At 47.6% G+C, this 23,677-nt stretch overlaps 1 protein-coding gene across 1 annotated transcript in view; it reads left to right on the top strand.

The window, feature by feature from the left end:
- Nucleotides 1–22,254, top strand: part of ZFAND3 (zinc finger AN1-type containing 3) — a 245,042-nt gene extending 222,788 nt beyond the window's left edge. The window contains exon 6 of the mRNA XM_058663680.1: nucleotides 21,866–22,254. Coding sequence (XP_058519663.1) covers nucleotides 21,866–22,020 — 155 coding nt within the window. The 3' untranslated portion in view covers nucleotides 22,021–22,254. The remainder of the gene's footprint in view (nucleotides 1–21,865) is intronic.
- The last annotated feature ends 1,423 nt before the right edge of the window (nucleotides 22,255–23,677 follow it).

Below are 23,677 nucleotides of genomic sequence, written 5' to 3'. Positions count from 1 at the left end.
GGAGTAGTAGGAATGGAGAGATCTTCCAATACTGGTTCACTCCCCAAATAGTTAAAATAGCCAGGCATGGGTTGGGCCACAGCTAGGAGCTTCATCTGGCCTCACATGTGGGCCTAGGCCCAAGCACTTGGATCATCTTCCACGGCTTTCCCAGGTGCATTAGCAGTGACCTGGGTCAGAAATGGTGCTCATGTGATGCCTGGTGCAGCTTAACCCAGTATACCATAGTGCTGGCCCTGGTGACCTATTCCAAGTCTCCTTGTAGGAAAATTTGACTTTTCTATCGGGGTAGATAGTCCTGAGCTTTCTGTCATACCTTCAGATACAGCCTGACTATAGAGAGCTGGGAGTTCAGTTTGGCCTACCAAGAACATTACACTTACATGCCCAGAAAATTGACAGTCCACTGCCATACTTTCAACGATGAAGGACAGCAGTGGGCATATTACTATACCTTTGGGATTTTCTGAGAAGTAGCTCACATGTTCCTGCTGTCTGTCTGCTTGGATCTCTCTAGGAAAGGGTAGTTGGATGGATAATTCCTTGAATATGTGTGAGGTGTTGGCGAAGGTGTTTCACTGTCCTGAAAGGTTTTAGGGGGAAACTCAATAATTTACTACTGAAAATGAAGACCCATGAAGGTATTTTGAACTGAAATACAATGCTTTCTCATTGCAGAAAATGATGTGTGTGTGTGTGTGTGTGTGTGTGTTTTCCCCACAATCTTTTCTTCCATTCCCCTTCCATGCAGTACAGGTTATTAACTGCTGACAAGAAATTCACATCTCATAAATAATGCTTAAGAGCCATTGCTATATAAATTGAATGTGTTATGAATTGTGATGGGCCTTTTTGTAGCATTCGATGCCTAGAGCAGGAAGAACAGAGGATGTCATTTTCATTAATTTCTAATGAGGTGCCAATTAAAGACAGGGAAGATGCTCCAAAGGGAAGAGTGGCCAACCTCCCCTGAATCCTCCGCCCTGGGGCTGTCATCGAAACACTGCCAGCAAAGCCTGCTCTAAAAATTCCATTAAATTACAGTCTCATCCAGAGCACACACAGACACATTCAGCTTCCCTTTGATCTTCAAAAGAGCAATTTGTAAGGCTAGTTCTGAGCCTTCTCACATAGGGAAAAGCAATAGGTGATGGGAATTGTTAATTGCCAAGACAGTCCATGGGCTTTCAATGAGGAGGTGAATTTTGAAGCTGTATTCTCTTCTGCCTCACTATGACTAGATAACCTTTAAATCAATAATACTGAAGTAACACCTTTTTTCTGTGAAATCTTTTAGGGTACCAATTAGAAAAGACATGTGGTGAAGCCAAGGTAATATTTTCCTTCCTAGAGCATAGTCAGCAGCTTACCTTCTTAAGATAGAAAACAAGATAAAAATAGGCTTTATTTGTTTGATTTTTGTCTTCAGTGGACAAATTGATCAGCTTGTTCTCATTGTGTGAGACTTCTCTTGTCTCCTAGAGGTTGCCTCCTAGAGGCTGTTCTGGAATCCAGCCATTCTCAGCCACAGGAATGTGGTCTTTTCTATACAAATCTTGCATGATATACACAGCGTGGTTTTCTGATCACTGTGCATTGCTTCCCAGAGCCACAAAATTAATTTTTAGGTATTAGTCTAAGAGTTTGTGTAAGGTTGTTCACATTTTTGATTCATGGTGGCTTAACAAACTGTAAGATCCTTTTGGGTCAATAGTACTTTTACTAATAAGTTTTTTATTCACTTAGAAAGCCCAGAGTGGTGTTTTAGATAGAGCCTCTGGAGTAGTTTATCATCTGCAGGCACCTCAGTGGCCGTTTCTACTTCACCATTCACTGTCTAGCCAAATTCAGCAAACTTCCATTAAGCTCTGACGATGCATGAAACATTTTGCTAGGTTTGTGAGGAATATAGGTACTCCTACTCTAGGTCAGCAGTTTCAGATCCTCACAGTTAAAGCAGATTGCTGGCCTCTTCCCTTGGAGCTTCCAACTCAGAAAAGAGTTCCCTCTGCTCCTAGGAGGACTGTACTTTGACAGCCAGTGCTATAGGCAGTTCTCTGCCCTTGGCAGCTTTGAAAACAGGAGAGGGAATACCTGGCTTAAATAAAGCAATTAAGTGTGAAAAGTTTCCCAAGGTATTGCTTTCAGTTTTTTACTTTGAAATATTTTTTTTAATTCTGTGAACTCCAGAAAGTGTTTTCTAAGAATATGACTATTACTTTACAAAGTTACGACGTACTGGTACTGACAAAATACTTCAATCAGATCTGTTATCTGGAATGACATGACATTAGCAGATAAAAACACTGCCTGCCATTCCAACATCCCATATGGATGCCACTTCATTTCCCAGCTGCTCCATTTCTGATCTGGCTTCCTGCTAATGGCTTAATGAACATATTATGTATTCTCACATGGTTTGTGGCCTTATTTTGTCCACATACCATGCTATTTTTAAGATTCTTCACTTTGTGTTCAAGTAGATTGTCCAGAATAGGTGACTTAGCCCTTGCTTAACTACTACGCGGCCCATAAAAGGCCAACAAGGCTGTATTTCAAAATCCTTTATAATTGAAGCATGCTCATTTTGTTCACGTTCATCTGCTTAGAGTGAGGAGAGCCAGTCAGCTGACAGGGGGCCTCTTCTATCCCACTCAGGGCTAGCAAGGGACACTGCTAAGAATCTGTGGGTAGACAGTAGAATTGCATCCCTCAATAGCAGATGCAGCCTTACTAGTCCATTAAGCCAGCTCCTTCTTTTTTTAACAAAACTGAAAAGTAGTTGCTTGTCTCAAGTTATAGCCCCGTGTGAATAGTGATACTGTGTGCAAGATTGGCTCCAAAGTCCAAAGCCTACTGAAAAATGTCTGACCAGGGTGACTGCTCAGCCCTGGGTCTGCCCCATGAGCTGCATCTCCCTGTCACCTCTTCCTGCCTCTGCAGCTCCCCTGAACCCTTTGATTTCTTAATCTCTCCTCCCAACTTGGCCTGTTCTTATCTAGTTGAGCCTCCAGAAATCTTACTCAAGATTTCAGACTTGTATGATTCCTAACCAAAGTCATCACCCAAGACCTATGATGAGTGAACTATGTGTGTGTCTAAGTACATACACATTCATATACATATAAAAGGTATATATAACATATGAAGTATTTTTAGTGGAAAATAATACAATTTCAGGATGTTTTTTGCTCTTACAAGTTAACAATAGATTGACCAAGAAGTTTTATTAAAAAGATGTCCTTTCCAAAGCCTTTAATGTGTAGTTAAAACTAATTTGTGTTTAGCATATTCTATGTAAGTAATGGCTGTTAGACACTCTCAGTCTGCCTAATAGAGTCTTACTGTGATTACCACTTAGGTTCTTCTCAAGTATGGGCCTTGCCCTGCACTTCAGTCTTCTCACTTCATATCAGTGAGATTTTTATCAGTTGTATTCTCTTCCACTTAGAAATGTATGCCTTCTGCTTGTCTAACATGTCTTCTCCCTCTGGTCTCCTATCCCCTGCCAAGTGCTAACATCCTTAGAAGCCAAAACCACATGTGCTTGGGCTGCTTTCCGCAGTCTGTGTTGGAGGACATGGCCTCTGCTGAGTGCCTTGTCAGTGCTAACAGCATACCAGTGGTAAAAGTCAAAGAAATGTGCTGTTCTGCTGAACCTGCTGGTGGTCACTAGAACAGAGTCTCCCTGGGATGCTCTGGAGGGCAGGGCTAAGCAAAGTGAGGCAGGTAATGGGCCAGTCTTTGTGTAAGTCCATGAGCTCAAGGTGTGTGCTCAACCTTGAGCCCTCCCAGAAGAGTCTTTGACTGAAGAGATAAGATGTAAGTGGAGGACTTTAGCATTATTTAGTGTTACATGCATTTCCCTGTGCTTATTTTTACTGATGGATGGAAATAATCAGACAAGATAAGGTGGCACTGCTTTGATTTAATTAACATATTTGATGTGGTTGTGGGTTTGGGAAATGCTATATTTGGGTAAGTAAAAGCTGTGTTTCATGTTGAATTGGTCATGAGTAAGACAGCCTCTTAAAGGTCATAAAGACTAGCAAATCAGAGACCTGCCTTGTGTAACCGCACTGGTCTCTCATTCCTGTCTGACCAGTTGGCTGCTGTTTAACACAGTATGCATGTACTTAAGAGACCTTCAAGCATCTGGTCCAGTCTGTGAACACAGGAACCACGTCAGCATACCTGGTGGGTAATGTAGCCACTCCTTACCATCTCCAGCTCGGCATCTTGTGTTACTAGGCAGCTTGGGTTGACAAGGGCCTTCCTTGCCTAAGATCAACCTCCCTATATAACGTATTTGTTACTCCTCACTCTTCCCCAAGAGCCACCTATCACAAATTCCTTTCTGCAAAAGTCTGTGTTTCATATATTTGAGCCGAATGACTTAGGTATGCCAGCATCCCAATTCTTCCAACACCAAGTACAGTGACAGGAACCAAAGAACTCGTGTTGGGACGTCATCGAGGACAGGAATGCCAGATTGAGTGCTCAGTTTCTGTGCCTGCAGTTTTACTAATCAGGGGCCTTCTTGAAATTTGGGTGTGATTTCTAAGAAGATCCTTCATCTGGTGACCTCATGCTGAGACCACATAATAGTCTTTTGTTCTGGGGAGCCCATGATTGGCCTCTCCATAGATTTCCCAGAGAATACTGAAGTTGTCACACCATCCTCCCAGACCACAGGAGTTGCAGGGTGGGGATTCTTCTGTGCTTCTCAGTTCCTACTGCAGTGCCTGGTGTGCAGTGACGTTTAGTGAACAGTTGACTAGATTATGAAAATGCTGTACTGTTGCAGTTGAGAGCCTCTGGATAATGGAAGAGAGAATAGCTTCATTGAGCACTACTATATACTGGGTGCCTGCACTGAATCCTATCATTTGACTCATAAAAGAATTGTTGGCTAAATAGTGACGCAAGATTTTTTGCAGTGAAGACTCAAGCTTTGGTGTTAAGTAACTCAGAAACACCAAGAGAACACCTGAAATTTTATCCCAGATCTATTGATCTCTCAGAATCCCACCACTTTTTCATGTCTCCAGAGTTATCCTGGAGGTACCCTCCACCAAGCGACTATGGTGTTGGTTGTCCATGTTTTTAGCAGTGTAGACTTCTTAACTACTTCCCATTTGGAAAGATGCTTTTTACTGAATGTTGACTAGTACAAATGTATGAAGTCTACTGTGTGAGTCCCATGAGACAGTCAGTGAACCATCCCAGGGCACTGCTTTTCAGCTGTGCTACCTGTGCTGCTTGTTACACATCTGGGAGGCTTGGGTAGCACGGGCCTCAGACCTGGAGCCTTCCTGTCAGGCATTGTCTTGGAGGGCACTTACCTCCTCCTGACATGCATGTTCCAGTTTCCCTTGAATACTAATTCATGTCCTCATTGTCTTTGGAAACTTACCTCCTCCAGGATACCTAATACTGCCGACCTCTCCCTGGTGCCCCCGATTTGTTACACATTGCTGAAATGTATTGATTTTATTTGCAGTTACTTCTTCCTTTCCTTCTTATGACCTTCAGCTGTCTCCTCTCTTATGTCTCTTGCTGTCTCTAAAGGCAGAAACCAATGACTTTTTTTCCCTTTTCTTTATCACCCAACCCCTAGGATAGAGCTCTGTAAACAGTGCACAGATGACCCATAAATACTTTTGACTCCTTGAGCCTGATAGCTGCTTTCTCGTGCTGGACTGACAGCCCAGCACTGGAATTGGAATCCTTTATTTATTAGATGAGATTGCTATAGCACTTCTCCTCTGAGAAGATCAATGTGGGGGAAGTTTGTTTCTGTGTCTGGAAAGTGCTTTTGCCTAAGCATACCAAAGTCCTGATAAGATCACAGTCTCAATGGCTAAATCCTCACATTGTGAGCACTGGGATCCCATATGGGCGCCAGTTCATGTCCTAGCTGCTCCACTTACCATCTAGCTCCCTGCTTATATCCTGGAAAAGCAGTGGAGGACGGCCTTAGCCCTGGGAACCCTGCACTCACGTGGAAGCCCTGGAGAAAGCTCCTGGCTCCTGGCAGCATTGCGGCCACTTGGGGAGTGAATCAGCAGATGGGGGAATCTTTCTGTCTGTCCTTCTCTTCCTAAATCTGGTCTGCTTTTCCAATAAAAATGAATAGATCTTAAAAAAAAAAATCACAGGACAGTGCCACTGCTACTTAGCCACTGTGGCCATGAGATGCAGACCACAAGGAGGGCCATGCAAATCAAGTTTTCCTGTGTTGTCACCAGCAATGAATCTGAGTAAGATTCTATGGCAGGTAGCTACACAAACTCTGTGGTGTTGGTCTGTGCTGTAGCCAGTGTTAAAAAGGAAAACTTGTTTTTAGCACCACTGCCATCTTTTAGAAGGCAGGTGTAGAGAAGGGCACCACCTCAAAGGTTGGTGTGTCTGCCCAGTAGCCACACTCCCACGCGTGAAGTGTTTGTTGGACTCCAGCTCTCACAGTTACAAGTGTCAAGGGGGCACTAGAATTGTTTAGTCTCTGAGACTGAAAAGTGTAGTGCTAGGCAGTTAGGTCCCTTAGCAGAACCCACGAGGGGCATGACAGAGGATGGTGCATTTCCAGAGAACCCCAAAGGAGCAAAGCTTGTGTGGACTGGGAGTGAGTGCTGAGTGGTGGCACTCTACTAGCTACTGGGGAAAGGAGCTGTCCCATGTAAGACATGAATAGTTAATGCTGTGAAATATTGGGGCAAAACTCAGAGGCAAAACAAACAAAAATAAACTTTAAAAAATCAGTATGTCAGCCCTATAGATCATTGGAAAAGCCTAAAATAACAGCTGGCTTTGTCGCAGTCACTGCCTTCCCACATCTTGCTTGTGTTTAGCTGTTACAGTCATACTACTCAGTTGAGCTCAGGAAATGGATACGTCACCGTGAGGCTTTGCAGACAGACGACAGGTGCACAGTGCTGACACATGGGCATCACCAAACTTGGACTGCCCTCGAGCTTGCAGTCCAGAATACACCACCCTCTACTGTCAGACTAGGAGTTAAGGTCACCATAGCTACTGAGGCACCTTAAGAAACAAGGAAATCAGAGTGTTGGTGAGAAAAAGAAAAGGAATCAGAGAAAGAGTACCAATGCGAGGAATAGAAGGGAATGGAAATGGAGCTGTGGCTGGTGGGGTAAGGGAATCCCACTGCACTTGTCTAGCTGGTGACGTTCTTCCATGGCTGCCAACCCCCAGCCTGGGAGGGCTCACCTCTCTAGATCTGAAGGGTATTCTCTAACTTTTGTTGCCTGTGGAGTTGACAAGTGGAGCCACCTGCTCTGTCTGGTGTAGTGCTGTACCCCAGTGCAATGTTTGGATATGGTTGAAAGGGGGGGATGGCAGAGAGTACCCCTCTTTGCTTTGGATACCCCGTTGCACATGATTACAGGCTTCACCAACAGTTGTGTTGGTGAAATATTCAGTGACCAGAGAACAGGTGATGCTGTTGTGTGGAAACTTCAGATGATGTCTTATACGGCAGCTCAACTTTGCATCCTCTGAGGTAAGCCTACATCATTTATTCTAACAGGTCTTCTAGAAAAGGACTTTTGGGCTATAAGGGAATATATTAGAGATACTTTTCTTGCCTTGAGCCAAAAGTTAGTCAAGATGCTTAGAAATAGGTGGTTGTAGGCTATGTGGTGGGAGTTGGCAGAGGTTGGCTGCTGTGGTAAAAAGATGGGCCTGTGGAGCTTGTTCGGCCTCTTTCATACCTGTGCACAACAGACCGTTGCTCTCCACACATTCAAGTGCGTTTCCCTCTTCCTGGAAGATGACAGCTCTGAGTCAGCACTCACTGTGGCTCAAGTGTCTGTTGATGCATATACAAGATGAGTGATATGCTCTCCTGAGCCATGCGCTGCCATACGACAGATTCACAGGTGTGTGTGTGTATGTTTAGATTCACGAATTAAAGGGCAAGATTTGTGTTAACACTTGCATCAGTTAAATTGCTCTCCCTTTGCGCTGAACTGTTACATCAGCATTAATTTTCTATGATGTGGAATACTTGAAGTATTCAGGTAGAGCAGGAAATGAATGTCAGGGCAACCTCAGCTTTTTTTTTTTTTTTAGAGATGTATTTATTTTTATTGCAAAGTCAGATGTACAGATAGGAGGAGAGACAGAGAGGAAGATCTTCTGTCCAATGATTCACTCCCCAAGTGACCACAATGGCTGGTGCTATGCCGATCTGAAGCCAGGAGCCAGGAACTTCCTCCAGGTCTCCCACATGGGTGCAGGGTCCCAAGGCTTTGGGCTATCCTCCACTGCTTTCCCAGGCCACAAGCAGAGAGCTGGATGGGAAGTAGGGCTGCCAGGATTAGAACTGGCGCCCATATGGGATCCTGGAATGTTAAAGGTGAGGATTTTAGCTGCTAGGCCATCGCGCTGAGCCCCAACCTCAGCTTTCATGTTCATATCTTCGTTCTTTCACTCCTGAGCTACACCAAAGTTGCAGTTCCAGGAGAATGTCCTGAACCATCTGGGACATCTGTGGTTGCCTCTCAAAGTAAGCTAAGTACATGGAGGCTCATGTTAGTAATGGAAGTGGAAAAACATAATTAGAAAAGTAAACCTGCTGCTGTAAAAAATGGGGTGCATTCCAAGCCAGTGAGTGCCCTGTATCCAGGTGGGTGGACTGTAGGGTGGTCTGCTTTGGGGAGCAGAAGAAATGCTGATGTTAACGTTGTGTATCCTGTTATTGGTAGGAGTAATTTCCCTTTATTTTTAGTAGGTCAAGCATGGCTTAAATTATTTTTTTCCTCCTGCTAATCTTTAATGAATCCTAGAGGTAGAATAAGGAATAAAGCAAAATCCCTGACCTCTTGGTGCTTTTCTTTGGGAGAGAAATGATGCAGTACAAGGAAACAAACAAACAAGATAATTTCTGATAGTAGTGAGTGCTGTGATATAATAAAATGACAGGGAATATTGAGGCAAGGTGGCAAGCTGAAGGCATTCGGCTACATAATGAGAACAAGATAATAGCCCTGAAGTGTAGAAGCAGATGTGTCTGAGAGCAGAAAGCCTGCCAGTGTAGAGGAGCATGGGGCCAGGTGAGGGTCAGTGCAGCCTTTGTAGGGCCTGCCAGAGAGGTTGTTATTCTAGAAAAATATTGCCAGGTCTTAAACAAAGGAGTAATATGATCTGATGAACATGTTCAGAAGATCCCTCTGGGAGGGACACACACAGACACTAAGGAACATGCAACAAGCTGCTTGAACTCCAGGGAAGGAAACAGAGTAGGAGGCTTTCTGCTGTTACTTTATAAAATTTGAATTTTTCTCATTATCTATTCATAGAGGAATTATAACAAATTTGAACAAAGTATGTCGCGGGTCACTTAGTCTTTTAACTGTTGTGTGGGAAAGGCTTGCAGGGCAGCAGAGTCAGCGATGGGACACCTTGTGAGTCTGACCAGCCAGGGTGGGGCCACTGTCCTTGCCGCATCCTAGTTTTGCTGGCCGCCTTTGTGTTCTACCAGCATGCTCTGTGCACTCCTGCTACAGGGCCTTTGCATGAGATAGAGCCTGCTAATAAAGACTGTGAGGAATGAGGTAATAGAGGAATGAAGAATAGATCGTTGGGTGGGCATTTAACCTGGAGGTTCAGATGCCTGTTAGGATGCCTGCCTTCTGGTTCACAGTATCTGGGTTGCAGTTCTGCTCTGCTCCCAGGCCAGCTTCCTGCTGACACATACTAGGAGAGGCAAACCTGCACTGAGTCTGTGACTTCAGGCTTCAGCCCTTGGCCTGGGGCGTAGGACATGTGGAGAGTAAAACAGCTCATGGAAGCTCTCTCAGTTCTCTTTTACTTCTTTTACTTTGATAAATGGATATGAAATACATAAATTTAAAAAGTGAGTGAATCGTAGGTTTGATTTGAATAGTGGCCAGGTGGATATATTGCTGTTCGGTGAGGTAGATGATTTAATGCAGGCGTCAAGAGAATGAAGAGTTCTGTTTGAATATGTTACAGTTGAGATTCCTATTAGCCAATCTCTTCAGCAGCTGTGTTTTTGGACTTAAGAGAGGATTTTAAGGGGCAGAGTTCATAGTGGAAGTTCAAAGAACATCACACAGTTGAAATTGTAATTCCTTACATCTGAATGAGATCACTTAAGGGAGGGGCTATAAAAGCAAGAAATGTAAACGATTTTATCCTGGGTGGCTTTCAGAGGAGAGGCCAGTAAAGGGCCTCCAGGAGCTGTAACCAGGTAAGGGGATTGGGCTGAGTTGGACTGGGGATCTGGGGGACTTTAGGTCCTAGACAGTGAGGAAGAAGAGTGTTTTAAGAAATGAGGGAAGGGCCCCAGCGCGATGGCCTAGCAGCTAAAATCCTCACCTTTAACATTCCAGGATCCCATATGGGCGCCAGTTCTAATCCTGGCAGCCCTACTTCCCATCCAGCTCTCTGCTTGTGGCCTGGGAAAGCAGTGGAGGATAGCCCAAAGCCTTGGGACCCTGCACCCATGTGGGAGACCTGGAGGAAGTTCCTGGCTCCTGGCTTCAGATCGGCACAGCACTGGCCATTGTGGTCAATTGGGGAGTGAATCATTGGACAGAAGATCTTCCTCTTTGTCTCTCCTCTCTGTGTATCTGACTTTCCAATAAATCTTTTTTTAAAAAATGGGAATTGGACAGATCTTGCTGAGAGGTTAGGGTGAGGGTATTGGGTTGGATTGTGTTCACTCCTCAAATGGCTACAATAGCCTGAGCAGAACCAATGAGAAGGCCTCTTTCCCTTCAGGAAAGATGTGTTTGTACAAATTAGCCTCTAATACAGAGATTCAAGATGCCGTCTTCCCTCACCCCTGACTCTTACAACAGTGGCCAGCAGATGTTGTGGGACATGTGAAGCTCAAATTTTGTGAAATGCAAAAGGCTTGTACTCAGAAGTTTCTCAACCTGACGCTTTTCAGTTACTGTGGTGCAAGCTACACATAAAGCGAATGCATTGGTGGCAGTACAGTCTGGGAAACCATGGAGATGGCCGAGATTGTGTGCAGTGTGTACAGCCCTTTCCTTTCGCTGGCTCATCCTTTCACATTGCTCCCACCTGACCCCTAGGGAAGTAGACACATGGCCCTTGTAACACAGCCTGTACATGACTGATCTAGGAAAATCGCAGGCTTGGCCTCTGCTGTGAGAGGCCTGCAGAGTCCTCAGCCAGACGCGTGCAGATGCCTCACAGAGCAGAAAAGATGCCGTCTGGAGTTCTGGGAAAGTTCCTGTGTCCCTTTTACGCTTTTCCAGACTGCCTGTGTAATCTTGGTATATTTGAATTAAGCCTCAAAAACTTGCATATCTTCAACACAAATCTTTGCTGAGCTTGTCATTTAGCATGCATTTATAGTCTGTGGAAATGGCTTTCTGAGGAAGGAGATGACAGGAAACGCATGTACATGTTCAGAGAAGATTTCCATGTTCATTCTCCTTCGTCAGCTATGGCTTCTGTAAAGGAAGGGGAACCGTAGGGTTGAAGGCAGGTGGGTACAGGAGGAAGGACTGGGAGTGACTGGAAGAGTCGGGGAGGGCTGTCAGGCGCATCAACTGTCCTGTGTCAGGCCAAGGTGGACTCTATCTGAAGAGCCATCCACGGAACATTCCCTGCATGTGGGCTGTGTGCTTATTGGACTTTTTTTTTTTTTTTTAAGAAATATTTATTTGAAAGTTACAAAGAGAGGAAGAAGAGACAGAGAGAAATCTTACATCTGCTGGTTCATTCTCCAAATGGCTGCAATGGCTGGGACTGAGCTGATCTGAAGCCAGGAACTTCTTCTGGGTCTCTCAAATGGGTGCAGGGTCTCAGGGCTTTGGGCCATTCTCTGCTGCTTTCCTAGGCCACAAGCAGAGGGCTAGATCCAAAGTGTAGCAGTTGGGACTCAAACCATTCCTATATGGTATGTTAGGACCACAAGTAGAGGCTTATCCTGCTGTGCCATGGTGCTGGTACCTTTTAAAAAGATTTATTTAAGCAAGATCTTCTGTCTGCTGGTTAACAACCTAGATGCCATATTAATGCATCATTTGAGTCTCCCATATGAATGGCAGGTCCCAAACACTCGGGCTGTGTGCTGCTGATTTTCCCAGGCCATTAGCAAGAAGCTGGGTGAGAAGTGGAGCAACTGCAACTCAAACTGGTGCCCTTGTGCACCTGGCCGTACCTGCTACTTCACAATGGTGCTCCAGCATTTGTTTTCAAAAGGCAGATCTACAGAGGGAGAGGTCTTCCATCTACTTGCTTCCCTTCCTAAATGGTTGCAGTGATTAGAGCTGAGCCAGTCCAAAGCCACGAACCTCAAATTTCTGGGTCTCCCACTCAGGTTCAGGGGCCCAAGCACTTGGCCCATTCTCTGCTGCTTTCCCAAGCACATTAACAGGAAGCTGGATAGGAGGTGGAAACAGCACCTAAATGGGATTCCAGCACCACAGGCATTATTGTCTTTAATTTCCCTAACAACTCCATTTTATGGCAGACAGTAGAGACTCTGAAAAGTTAAATAATTTTTTCTTTTAGCCATACAAATGTCAAATTACAGCCTGAATCAAGTATTTGAGACCCAGAGTACCTGCTCCTTACTGATTTACTCTGGAAAAGAACTTGATATTGACCTTTTGAGTGCCTGGACATGGCAGCAAGAATGGGACTAAGCTCCAGATCTCTGTTGTGTCCTTCACTGTCCTGTGAATCCAGCATGTGGAGAAAGCCAAGGGCAACTGTGTCTGTAACCGTTTAGCCAATTCCTGTTCTGCAGAAAGAGGTGTGGCATCCCAGCCTTCAGGCCGTGGTCCTCTGGTGAGCCATGTGCTGGGACCCTGACTGACCGTCTGTGGTCCCAGGCCTTGCCCTCGATCACTCTTAGGTGGAATGAATGTAGCCATTACTACAGCTTTAAAACTGGTTTTACAGGGTGTTGTTCTACATGAAAAAATCATCTTAAAAGAAACAATTAAAACTTCCTGTAGGTATATAGAAGGTGTCATTTTATCTGTGTACAAAATGTGGTGAGCAAACAGTCATTGGCATTTCCATCTCCTTAGCAGTAATCATTCCTTTGTTTTGCTAATCTTCAAACTCTCATCTACTTCTGTACAAACTGTTAATAAATTGTTGAGAAGTGTGGACATGCTGTGCTGTAGAACCTTGATACTTACTTCTTGCTATCCAAATCCCCTCTATTCCTGACACCCCTACTCTCCTCTCAGGACCCATTAGTCTCTCAGTTTCTTTTTGAAGTTTTGTTTATTTTTATTGGAAAGGCAGATACACAGCGAGAAAGATCTTCCATCTTCTGGTTCATTCTCCAAGGGGCCCCAGTGCCTGGAGCTGAGCTGACCCAAAGCCAGGAACTAGGAGCCTCTTAATCTCCTAGGCGGGTACAGGGTCCCAAGGCCCTGGGTCGTCCTCACCTGCTTTCCCAGGCCACAGGCAGGGAGCTAAATGAAAAGTAGAGTAACCAATACACACACCAGCGCCTTTATGCGATCCCAGCACATGCACGGTGAGGACTTTAGCCATTAAGCTACCGCACTGGGCCTTATTCTCTCGATTTCTGTGAGGTCAACTTATTTAGCTTCCACTTAGAATAATAGGGTATTTGTCTTCTTCTACCTGACTTTCTTTAACATTTTGTCATCTAGTTCAATGTTTCTACTGAAATATGGCAAAGTTTTCTTGTTTCTAAAAGTCTGAATAATAATTCATTGTGTATATAAGCCACATGTTCTGTATCCATTCATTCACTGATGCATTACCTAGTTTGATTCCTGGATAGGCAAGTATAGATGTTTCTCCAACATGGTCATCTCATTTCCTTCCTGTGTGCACACCTAGAAGTGGGACTGCTGGATCACATGGCAGTTTTTATTTCTAGCTTTATGAAGAATCTTCATTCCTGACTAACTGTGCTAATTAACATTCTTACCAGCAGTGTGTAAGAGATCCCTCCCCCCCTTTTTTATTCCTGCATTCTTGCCAGCATTTGTTAGTTTTTCCTATTCCTGGTTTTAGTGATTTTTAAATGGGGTGACATGGTATCTTCTTATAGTTTTGGTTTTCATTTCCCTGAAGCTGACCATGATGTGTCTGTTCAGAACATTCGTCCAGTCAGGTTGTAAGTCCTTTGTTGGATGTATAATTTGCATGTTTTCACCTGTTCTGTAGATTGTCTAGTTGCTTCTGCAAAGGCTTCTTAGTTTGGTATAATTCCACTTTGGGGTGTACCCAAAATATCCTTAATACTGATGTCTTGAAGTATTTTATTTTCTCTGTTCCTTGTGGTTATTTCATATTTTCGTGGCTTACATTGTGCTCTATGATCCGTTTTTGGTTGGGGTTTGTATATAGTGATAGAGGGCTGTTTTCATTCTGCTGTGAGTGGCTGTGCAGCTTCTCCAGCACGTATGCTAAAGAGCCTGTCCTTTCTCAGTGTATATTTTAGTGCCTTTGATCAGATGGGGAGATAATTTCTGCCTATGAGATAGCAGAGCGCCTTTTCAGCCCTCAAATGCCTGTGATGGCCAAGGCTGGAGCAGCACTGAAGCTGAGAGTCAGGATCATAATCCAGCTCTCCCACGTGGGTAGCAGGGACCCAAGTTCTGGGACCATCACCACTGTCTCTCGGGGAAACTAGCTAGGAGGCCACAAGGCATGAGGCCACAGTGTTCTTTGGCCGCAGAACCACCTGGGACAATCTGATGGAGGATCTCCCTTTATTTAACACAAGTTGCAAGCTTATAAAGACTGCGGAAGGGGAGGGCTGGAAGGCATCTCTGGACAGTCTCCCATCCACCAAAGACATTGTAATTGGCCAGAAGGAACTTCTATTCCCCCCAGACCGTCCAGTCATGTCAGGGGCCATGTTCTGCAAACAAGGCTGGAAACTGTGCCTCAGGTCACGAACAGGTCAACTGTGAGCCCTGCTTAACTAGGTAGCAGGCAGAGGTCCGGGGCTATCTCCCAACTGTCTCCCGGAGTCTGAATTGGCAGGAACTGGAGTTGGGAACCAACCGGAGTTGGTCAAATTCAGGCACTCTGATGTGAAATGCAAGCATCGTAACCACTCGGCTACATTCCTATTCAGAGAAATGATTATGTTAAAGGTCAAGGCTGTACAGAGACAAAAACTAAACGAATCAAGAGCTTGTTGAGAATAAGATCACCCCCAGACCAGGGGTTTCTTCCCGGCATGTCCCTGTTCCCCTGAGAATCTACATGGAGGCTGGATGTGTTTGAAAGAGCAAGTCATTATTTGTGTGGCAAGAACTGCCATGAACAGTTTCTCTTAGTTTTTAAGTAAGTGTTCATCTCAAGATGAAACAAGCCGGCGTAAGAATAGCCTGCAGCATAACCCTTCTTGTCCACTGTGGGTTGAAAGACTAGCTTGGAGGGGAGTTCTGAACAAGTCACAGTGTCCAGTTGTGAGCACCCTGTCCATTCATCCCCTGCGTTGCGGAGTGGACTTTGCTTCAAGGGAGGCAAGTGTGAGTAGGCATGATTTGTTTTGTGACTGTCAGGTAAAGGGTTGTCTGAGGTGGTGATAGGAAGAGGTGTTCCGAGGCCAGCACCCACGCTCCCCACACAGGGCAGGCAAAGGAGCTGCTCAGGACGGCCGCCCGAGACCTGTGACGTGCTGGCAGCAAAGTGGAGGCTGCGGTGCAGCTCGCGTCCTGCCAGGCCTGCAGCTCATGTGGAGTCCTCCGAACGGCTTGTGTCTCTTTGCCTTGCAGCACTCTGCTTTTTGTTCTAGTAGTCAAATTCTCTATAACTGGTGTGGTTTGATTTTTAGGGGAGAAATATGATTACTTCTGTTTCACAAGGTTGTGAGTTTGGTTTAGTGGTTTTTATTAAGTTGTTAAGGAGTAGAATGGGCATTTCTAAGTTGCAAGGGTCTTTACGTTGAAAAACAGATGAGTGCCTAGTTCTGTGGCTCACTGTGACTTTGGTTCTAGGGCACTGAATAGCTGACTTCTGTCCAAAAGCCTGGTTTTCTTTACCAATCTGTCAGAACACTATCAGCCAACCCAGCAATCCAGACCATCCGGTTCCCACCACATCAAGCCTCGGTGGAGGAGAATGTGAAGCAGACATTCCTTTCCCAAACACCCGTAGCTGCTGTGTCTGTGCATGGGCCACGGGCCAGACAAAACAAGATGCAGCAAGATCCAGCAGCTCATTGCTGTGCTACAAGCTCTGCCCCGGGCATTGGGTGCAGGGATGTGGTGTGATTCTGGGATGGCTGCTTGTGGAAGTATGAATGGCGGCCACTTTCCAGCAGGCTTCCTGTACCCACCTGTACTTACATGTGAGCTAAGAGGTCAGTAGTTGTCCTGAACTTTGAAAAATTTTAACCTTGTTTGGAAAACCAAGGTGATATTTTTTTCTTTAATGAGCTCATTTAATGGCCTGGTCATATTTGTCATTTGTGGGTTATTATTATTGTTGTTGCTGTTGGAAAGTCACATATACAGAAAGGAACATCTTCTGTCCGTTGATTCACTCCACAAGCAGCCACAATGGTCAGAGCTGCACTGATCTGAAGCCAGGAGCCAGGAGTCTCTTCCGGGTCTCAAGCAGGGAGCTGAATGGGAAGCGGGGCTGCCGGGATTAGAACCGGTGCCCATATGGAATCCCGGTGTGTGCAAGGCGAGGACTTTAGCTACTAGGCTACCATGCCAGGCCCTGTCATTTGTGTTTTACGTAGACACTTTAGATACTAGGTGTCACCTGTTAATGAGTAGAGATTCAGAAGGTCAGTATAGGCAGCTCAGGGGCATGCTGATGGCTTCTCTCCCTGAGGCCCATGCACGCTACAGCAAGAGCCTGAATCATCTCCCAGCACCAGGTGAGGGCAGGGCTAGGGAGCAGGCACCTCTGGCAGTCCTCTGTGCACCTGCTACTTCAGGCCACGCAGCATTCACAGTCCCCAGGCCTGGCCGTACTTTTAGGTTCTGTTTGAACCTTTGGCAATTTGAAATTCAGATGAGCAGAAAAGTATAAAATGTAACTTGCAAGTGAGGGATCTGCAGCAGAGCAAATGTTTAATTAAGTCCAGTAGCATTCAGAGCTGCCCCAGCTCTCAGCTCTAGGCGGTACTTGGAGCTCTGAGCTAAGTCAGTAAGCAACCTTTCTGTCTCTGCTGATTGAATAAAAATGTCAGGATCCCAGACTGAGTGTGAATTTTAGTCTTTTTCTTTCTAAGGTTGTTCCAAGGGACAGGACAGTTCTGGACACCGCTCTGTTCTTAGGGTGTGCAGGGAAATGCTAGGCTGGGAGTTGGGGCCCTGCCTTGGGCAGGAGAGTAGCTCCTCTTGCTGACCCAGCTCTGGCTGCACTGCCTTTGGTAACCTTCCCCTGCAGAGAGGTGGGGCAAGTGGACGACCTCCTGGGACGACTGTTGCTACCCAACCCCACCCTCTCTTTTTTTTGTAAGATTGATAGATTTAAAGAGGGAAAGACCAAAGAGAGCTCTTCCGTCTTCTGGTTCACTCCCCAAGTGGCTGCAGTGGTCAGGACTGAGCCAGGCAGATGCCAGGAGCTTTAGCTGGGACATGATACGGGATGCCACTGTGCCACAATATCAGCCCCTTTGCTGTTCTTTCATTTAAAATGTATATTTAATTTATTTGAATGGCAAGTGACAGAAAACTGTCAGCTGGGTCAATTCCTAGATGGCCATAAATGATTGGGGCTGGGTCAGCCAAGCTGGGGGTCGGGAACTACTCTGGGTCTTCCATTGTTGGGGGTGGGGAGGTAAGGTGGGTGCGTTAGCAGGGAGCTTGCGCAGGAGAGCACCCAGGCTGCTAACATGTGCTTCTCTGGATGTCAGCCTTGCAGGCCGTGGCATAGCCTGCTGCCGTATGGGATTGTTCTTCATTTCTGTACACAGTATGTGAATAGGATGTGTTGTTACAACTCGCAGGCCTTAGAGCCAGGGCATTGGTGCTGTGGTGTTTTTGCCTGCTGAAGGGTTAGTGAGATTTAGTGTCGGGACACTCACACACTGGTCTGTGTGAACAGAGAAGTTTAGCTACACATCAGGTTCTGTTCCCACCAGGTGAATGATGTGTTGAAGCTTTGCGTGCTCAGTCTTGATGAGGCCCAGGAGGAGCAGCCCCAGTTTTGCTTTGCTGCTACAGTGTGTTTCTGGGGTCCCCTGGATATTGGTGATCCTCGAGTTCGCAGCATACAGCCTGCATGCCAACAAGAAGTCCCGCTTGCGGATGGGCCCCCTGCACTGAGACTCCAGGAGTCCTCGGCCCTCTGCCTCACTCACAGGGTGCTCTTCCAGGACACAGGGTTAGATAGGCCTTGAGTTTGTTTTGCTTGGGGAGGGAGAGTATTTTTGATTGATTTTGGAGGCCTCGTACCAATAGCTTCCATCCAGCTGTGAGTGTCAGGGAAGTGGCTGCTCTTCCTTCCTGCTGTGCAGCCCCAGGCCTCGGCAGGGCCTCAGGGGACAGCCTCCAGGCAGCAGATCAGGCACTGGACTGTCTGGCAGGCATCCTTTTCTTCCTTTCTCTTCTGGTGCCCCTCCTGATGGCACCTACTCAGCTGGAGGTCTGAGGGAGAAGGGGACTCCTAAGGGCCCTGTGAAGGTAGAGGGTCTGGCCTCCTCACAAGGCCTGCAGAGAGGTGTGGGAGGCTGGGCCATGGAGCAGAGCGCTTAGAGGGCTGCTGCTGTTCCCTCCCGGTTTCATCAGGGCTCATCCCAAGTTGCTGTCTAGTATAAAGAGATGCCTGTACAAGTTCTGGAGTGTTTTATGCAGATTCACTAAAAACAACTCAGGCAGCCTTAAAGCTCTGCAGCCCTGACTGGGGGTGAGCACACGACCTAGCAGCGGGGAGGCTGAGGTGGCAGAGCATACTGGCCTCTGCCGCGCCCCCTGTCCTACTCCCACGGTCCCTGTTCTTCTTTGTCTTGGCCTGTAGCAGCACGAAGTGTTTTTACAGCTACATGCTCTTGAACAGGGGGCCGTAAGGAGAGTGTAGATGTAGCATGGATATGCAAGTCGGTTGAGTGAACTAATTTCTAACGTGTACTTGTGACATTGGGATGAAAGCATTGCATGCACCTCTGGATGATAATGCCAAGGCGAGCGTCCCAGGTTGGCAGGTGAGTTGTTTCTCTTGTGTTCCCATTTCATTGACCCTGTCTGGAAAGGCCTCAGTGGATTCTGATGAAAGTTGTAGAAGTGTTGAGGCGGCCTAGCTAAGAGCAGGCTGTAACCCTTGTGCATCATGACTGATGAGGGGAGCAGTCATCTTCCAGCAGCTGGGCTTAACTCTCCATTCCCAGCTTGAGGAATGCAGAGTTCATGGTGTTTGCAGTGATTTCTGGAAACAGATCTGTGGGACCCTAAGGGAGGATGTGATTCACCCCACCCGCCAGGCATCCTTACCCGTGCCCTGGCTGCCAGCTTAACCCATTCCCGCTGTTGATCCCCAAGTGCATTTAGCCACTGGCTGCCGTCAGTGGACCACTCCTGCTTGGCCTCTGGGACAAACTCCATTGTGTAACTTCCTTTTAGCAAATGATCCTAAGAGGAGAGGGAATTGAGCTCAATTTATGCCATCTAATAACCTTGGTGAAACACAGATCTGTCCCCAGTGAATCACAGTGCCACCAAATCTGGTTAAAGCCAAATGTCATTGTGCGCCTCACAGGTGCCTGGAACTTGGGTAAAGGAATAGGGCATTTTTGGCCAGATGTTGAATCCTTGGGTGGCTAGAGACGACCTCAGGGAGAGTTGTTGCATTTGTCACTTCCTATCTACTTTGGCAGACACAGCTGGCTGCCTCTGGTTGGCAGAAGGCAGGCTGAGGCAACAGTGGAGCCTCGACCCTGCACATCGCTCTGCCTTTAGCCAGTGAACCAGGAGCTGTCAGTTTCAGTGGTCACCCGTTTCCTGCTCCCTGATTCAGCCTGTGCCATTGGTCAGAGACAAGTGTCTCCAGGTCCTCTGAGGCCTCCAGGCATGGCAGGGGGCAGAAGGGCCCTTCCTTTTAGGTGCTAAAGGCCCAGAGATATGTCAGGGCTTGGTCACAGAAACACAGCTCCGTCTTAAACCATCTTGCTTATGTACCCACTCCACCCCTGCCCCCCAGGTGACTCTCCCTCACCTGGTGTGTTTGGCTCTGAGAAGGTGAGTTTGCTTGTTAGTCAGAGGGTGCATATTGAGGCCATCCACACTTGTGTTGTGAAAACCTCTAGGAGAAAGATGACTAGTATCCAATATCTTCAAGTAATGAACTTATCAGTAACTATAACACTTGAGTTCATTAATCTTAACCTTGCTTTTGGATCAAGTAGGAACTGCTTCTCGGGAGACAGAAATTTCATCTCTGTTCTTTTCCTTAAACCCAGTTCCAATTTAGAGTCAAACCTATTGCCCTGCTCTCCCTGGGCAGCAGTTAATCATGTGTTTGCTCACACATGGCGTGGCCCAGCCCTGCCACCCAGGCTCTGTGCACGTGCCCTCACACACAGCAAGAGCCCGAAACCTCCACAAAGCCTGTGAAGACTCAGAGAGTAACTCTTGTCAACCCTGGCCACTTAAGCTGACAATCAACTTCTGAAATCAAATCCTGTCTCCAAAAAAGAAATAAAATTAAGGGGCTGGCACTGTGCTGGGGCTAATCAAGCGGTCACCTGCAGTGCTGGCATCCCAATGTGGATGCTGGTTTAAATCCTGGTTGCTTCACTTCCCATTCAACTTCCTGCTAATGTGCCTGGGAAGGCAGCATAGTACCAACCAGGAATTTGGGCCCCTGCACCCAAATGGGAGACCGTGAAGAGGTGCCTGGCACAGCCTTGGCCATTCTGGCTATTTAGGGAGTGAACTCTGTCCCTCTTTTTGTGTAACTCTACCTTTTAAATCATCTTTTTAAAAAAATGGATTTAAGAATTGGGGATTGGAGGGGTGACAATGATTGGCCACCATTCTTTATGGCTAGATCCGGGCTTAAGAGAAAGAATAAAGGCTTAGAGAGTGAGTGGGGAGCAGGAGGGCTGGGCAGGCTGCTGAGGGGTTTCTGTTCCTGACACACAGGGAGGGGAGGGTCACCTGGTGGTGTAGTCGTGTGCAGCTGCCGGGTAGGGAGGTGGTGAGGAATGCCAGGTGCTTTGGTGCCCTTTCTCCCTAAGGGCCAGACAGTGCGCGGCTGTCAGCCTCCTTAAACTGACCGGGAAGCAAGGGGCGAGTGGCTGCCCGTCCTCGCGCCTACCTGTGGTCTGCCATCTGCCTCAAGCCTGTGATCCACCCCTCGGGCCAACCTTAGTATTTGCCAAACCATCGTCTGCCTGGGCAGGCACGGGGGCCTGGGGAGGGGTGGGAGGATGCTGAGGGAGCTGGAGAGAGGCATGTCTGCCTCTGGAGATGTGTTGCCGCCTGGGGCTCTGTTTGTAGGCATCCCTTTCCCAGCGCTTGAGACCAGTCTTGCGGGTTGTGGTCTGATAGCTGCTGCTATCCCTGTAAGGAGGCAAGGATGGAACTGAAGCCAGAATTGTTTCTCCTTCCTTGTCTTCGGGAAGGGGTTGCATCCTATGACGGCTGTTGGCCAGGGGAGAACCGACCGGGGGCGGGGGGGCGGGCGTGGGGGAGCTATTGGCTGCGCGGTCGGGAGGTGGGGAGGTGTCCGCCCCTCAGAGACCCGGGCAGGGAGTGCCTCAGAGTGACCACTGCCGGTGCACCCTCCTTCGCCCCCACTAGGATCCCAGCCTGGCTTGCACAGGGGGTGGGCAGGGGGTTGGTCCTGGGTCACAGGGAGGGACCACGGTAAGCTGAGGCATCTGGAGCCACCCTAACCCTCCCCCTCCCCCGTTTCTCTCCTGCTGCTGCAGGTTATGTGTTCTGTATGTTACATCGCCTCCCCGAGCAACATGACTGTACGTTCGACCACATGGGCCGCGGCCGAGAGGAAGCCATCATGAAAATGGTGAAACTGGACCGGAAAGTGGGGCGCTCCTGCCAGCGCATCGGGGAGGGGTGCTCCTGAAGGCCTGGCGCGGCCGCCACGCGACGCTGTTCTTAGTTCACTAATGTTAGCCTTATGTAGGACAACGTCAGCCAGACACCTTGTACTGGGCACGCGGCAGACTGCAGCCAGTCCATTTTCTTTCCTTAGCCAGCCATCCTGGTACTGTAGTTTAGGGGTTGATGGTGAAATTGATTTCTGGCTGGTTACTAAGGTGCCTGCTAGCCATTGTATAAAATTAAAACATGAAGAATATTTTTTTTGAGCATGGCTAGTGGACTTAAACCAACACATACCTGTCACTGCTGGAGTCCAACTGAGTAAGCCTTAAGCGGAGAATGCTCCGGATGGAGACGTGAGGTCACAGTAGACGCTGGTGTGACTCCCACGACGCACACGGCTTTGCCAGGAACTGTTTAGTGTCTGGCCGTTCACCTCTTCACTTGTCCTTAGCCCAGTAGCCAGGAGACCTGACGGCCACGTGTGCCTTGGCCACAGGGGGCTGCTGGGATTGGCCACGTGGCTGGGCTGGATGGTAGCCTTGCTCTCCCACAGGGCTGGAAATAGGGGAGGGGGTAGGTTCTTAGGATTTTTTTTTTTTTTTACCTGATTTGCTAAGAAAAACTCATCACACAAGAGGAGAAACAATAACCTCACTTTGAAAATTAGCTCCACTCAAGACTAGTCCACGCCCGAAACCCACTTTTCTACACAGGATCCGCGGTCATGAGCAGCCGCCAGGGCGTGCCATCGGCACGTGCAGGGATCTGGCCGTTGACCAATATGGCCGATGGTAGCACAGCACCTGTGCCTGGGGTCACAGACTGGCCTTATAAAGATGTTTCATAACCGCCAAGAATCAGTAGAGGTGCTGGGAGCAGCTGCTCCCAGACTCTGCCGTTTCCCGTTTCCAGCTGCTGCCTGCTCACCCCACCCCAGGCCAACGCTGGAGGACGCTGCTGTGGCCTCCACGCTCCTGTCTATGCAGCCCCCTCGGCCAGGGCCAGCCGGGCACACCTGTCAGGTGGCAAGTTTAAGGAAAGGCAGTCCGCTCCCCGGAGTCAGTGGGTTGTGACTGGAACAGTGGCTGTGACCATGGCCCAGCTACAAAGAGCAGGGTGTGGTGGGAGGGTGTGGGCAGGCCTCTCTCTACCTGGGCAGAGCTGAACTCAGGCCAGCCAGGCCACCCTGTGTTCAGAAATGGTTACCAGTCAGGTGGGCTGGGAGCTGGTAGGCAGAATAGTTAGGATTCTCTTGAGAGCCTGGAAGTGGGCGAACAGGGCCAGCGTCCAACTTGATCCAGGCTGGCGAGGTAGGAGGCTTCAGCAGAGGCCCTGTGGATCCGCCCTCACACAGCTACTGAGGGACTAGCTAAACCCGGCAACTTTCCTTTTTATAAAGCAACAGACAGTTGAACTGTGTCTGCAGAGTGACTGCTGGACATCTGCGACTACAAATGCTTCTTGATCCGAAATACTGAAACAGGAAATCATGCTCTTCCCTCCCTCCTCCCCCGGCCCGCCCACCTCCCAACCAGAGTGGAACCCGCTGCAAAATCTCCAGCCTTAATTCTCGCTTCAGGACCAGACCGGTGTCTTGCTCTAGGGCAGCCCAGGGCAGAGGGGCCAGGTCTGCCCAGCGTTTACCACTGTTCTGGCCACTCATTGGCCATCCTCAG

This window comes from Ochotona princeps, chromosome 1, assembly GCF_030435755.1.
Source record: "Ochotona princeps isolate mOchPri1 chromosome 1, mOchPri1.hap1, whole genome shotgun sequence".
In the NCBI taxonomy this organism is placed as follows: domain Eukaryota; kingdom Metazoa; phylum Chordata; class Mammalia; order Lagomorpha; family Ochotonidae; genus Ochotona; species Ochotona princeps.
The sequence above is the reverse complement of the archived record's forward strand: the minus strand, read 5'-3'. Positions and strand labels throughout refer to the sequence as shown.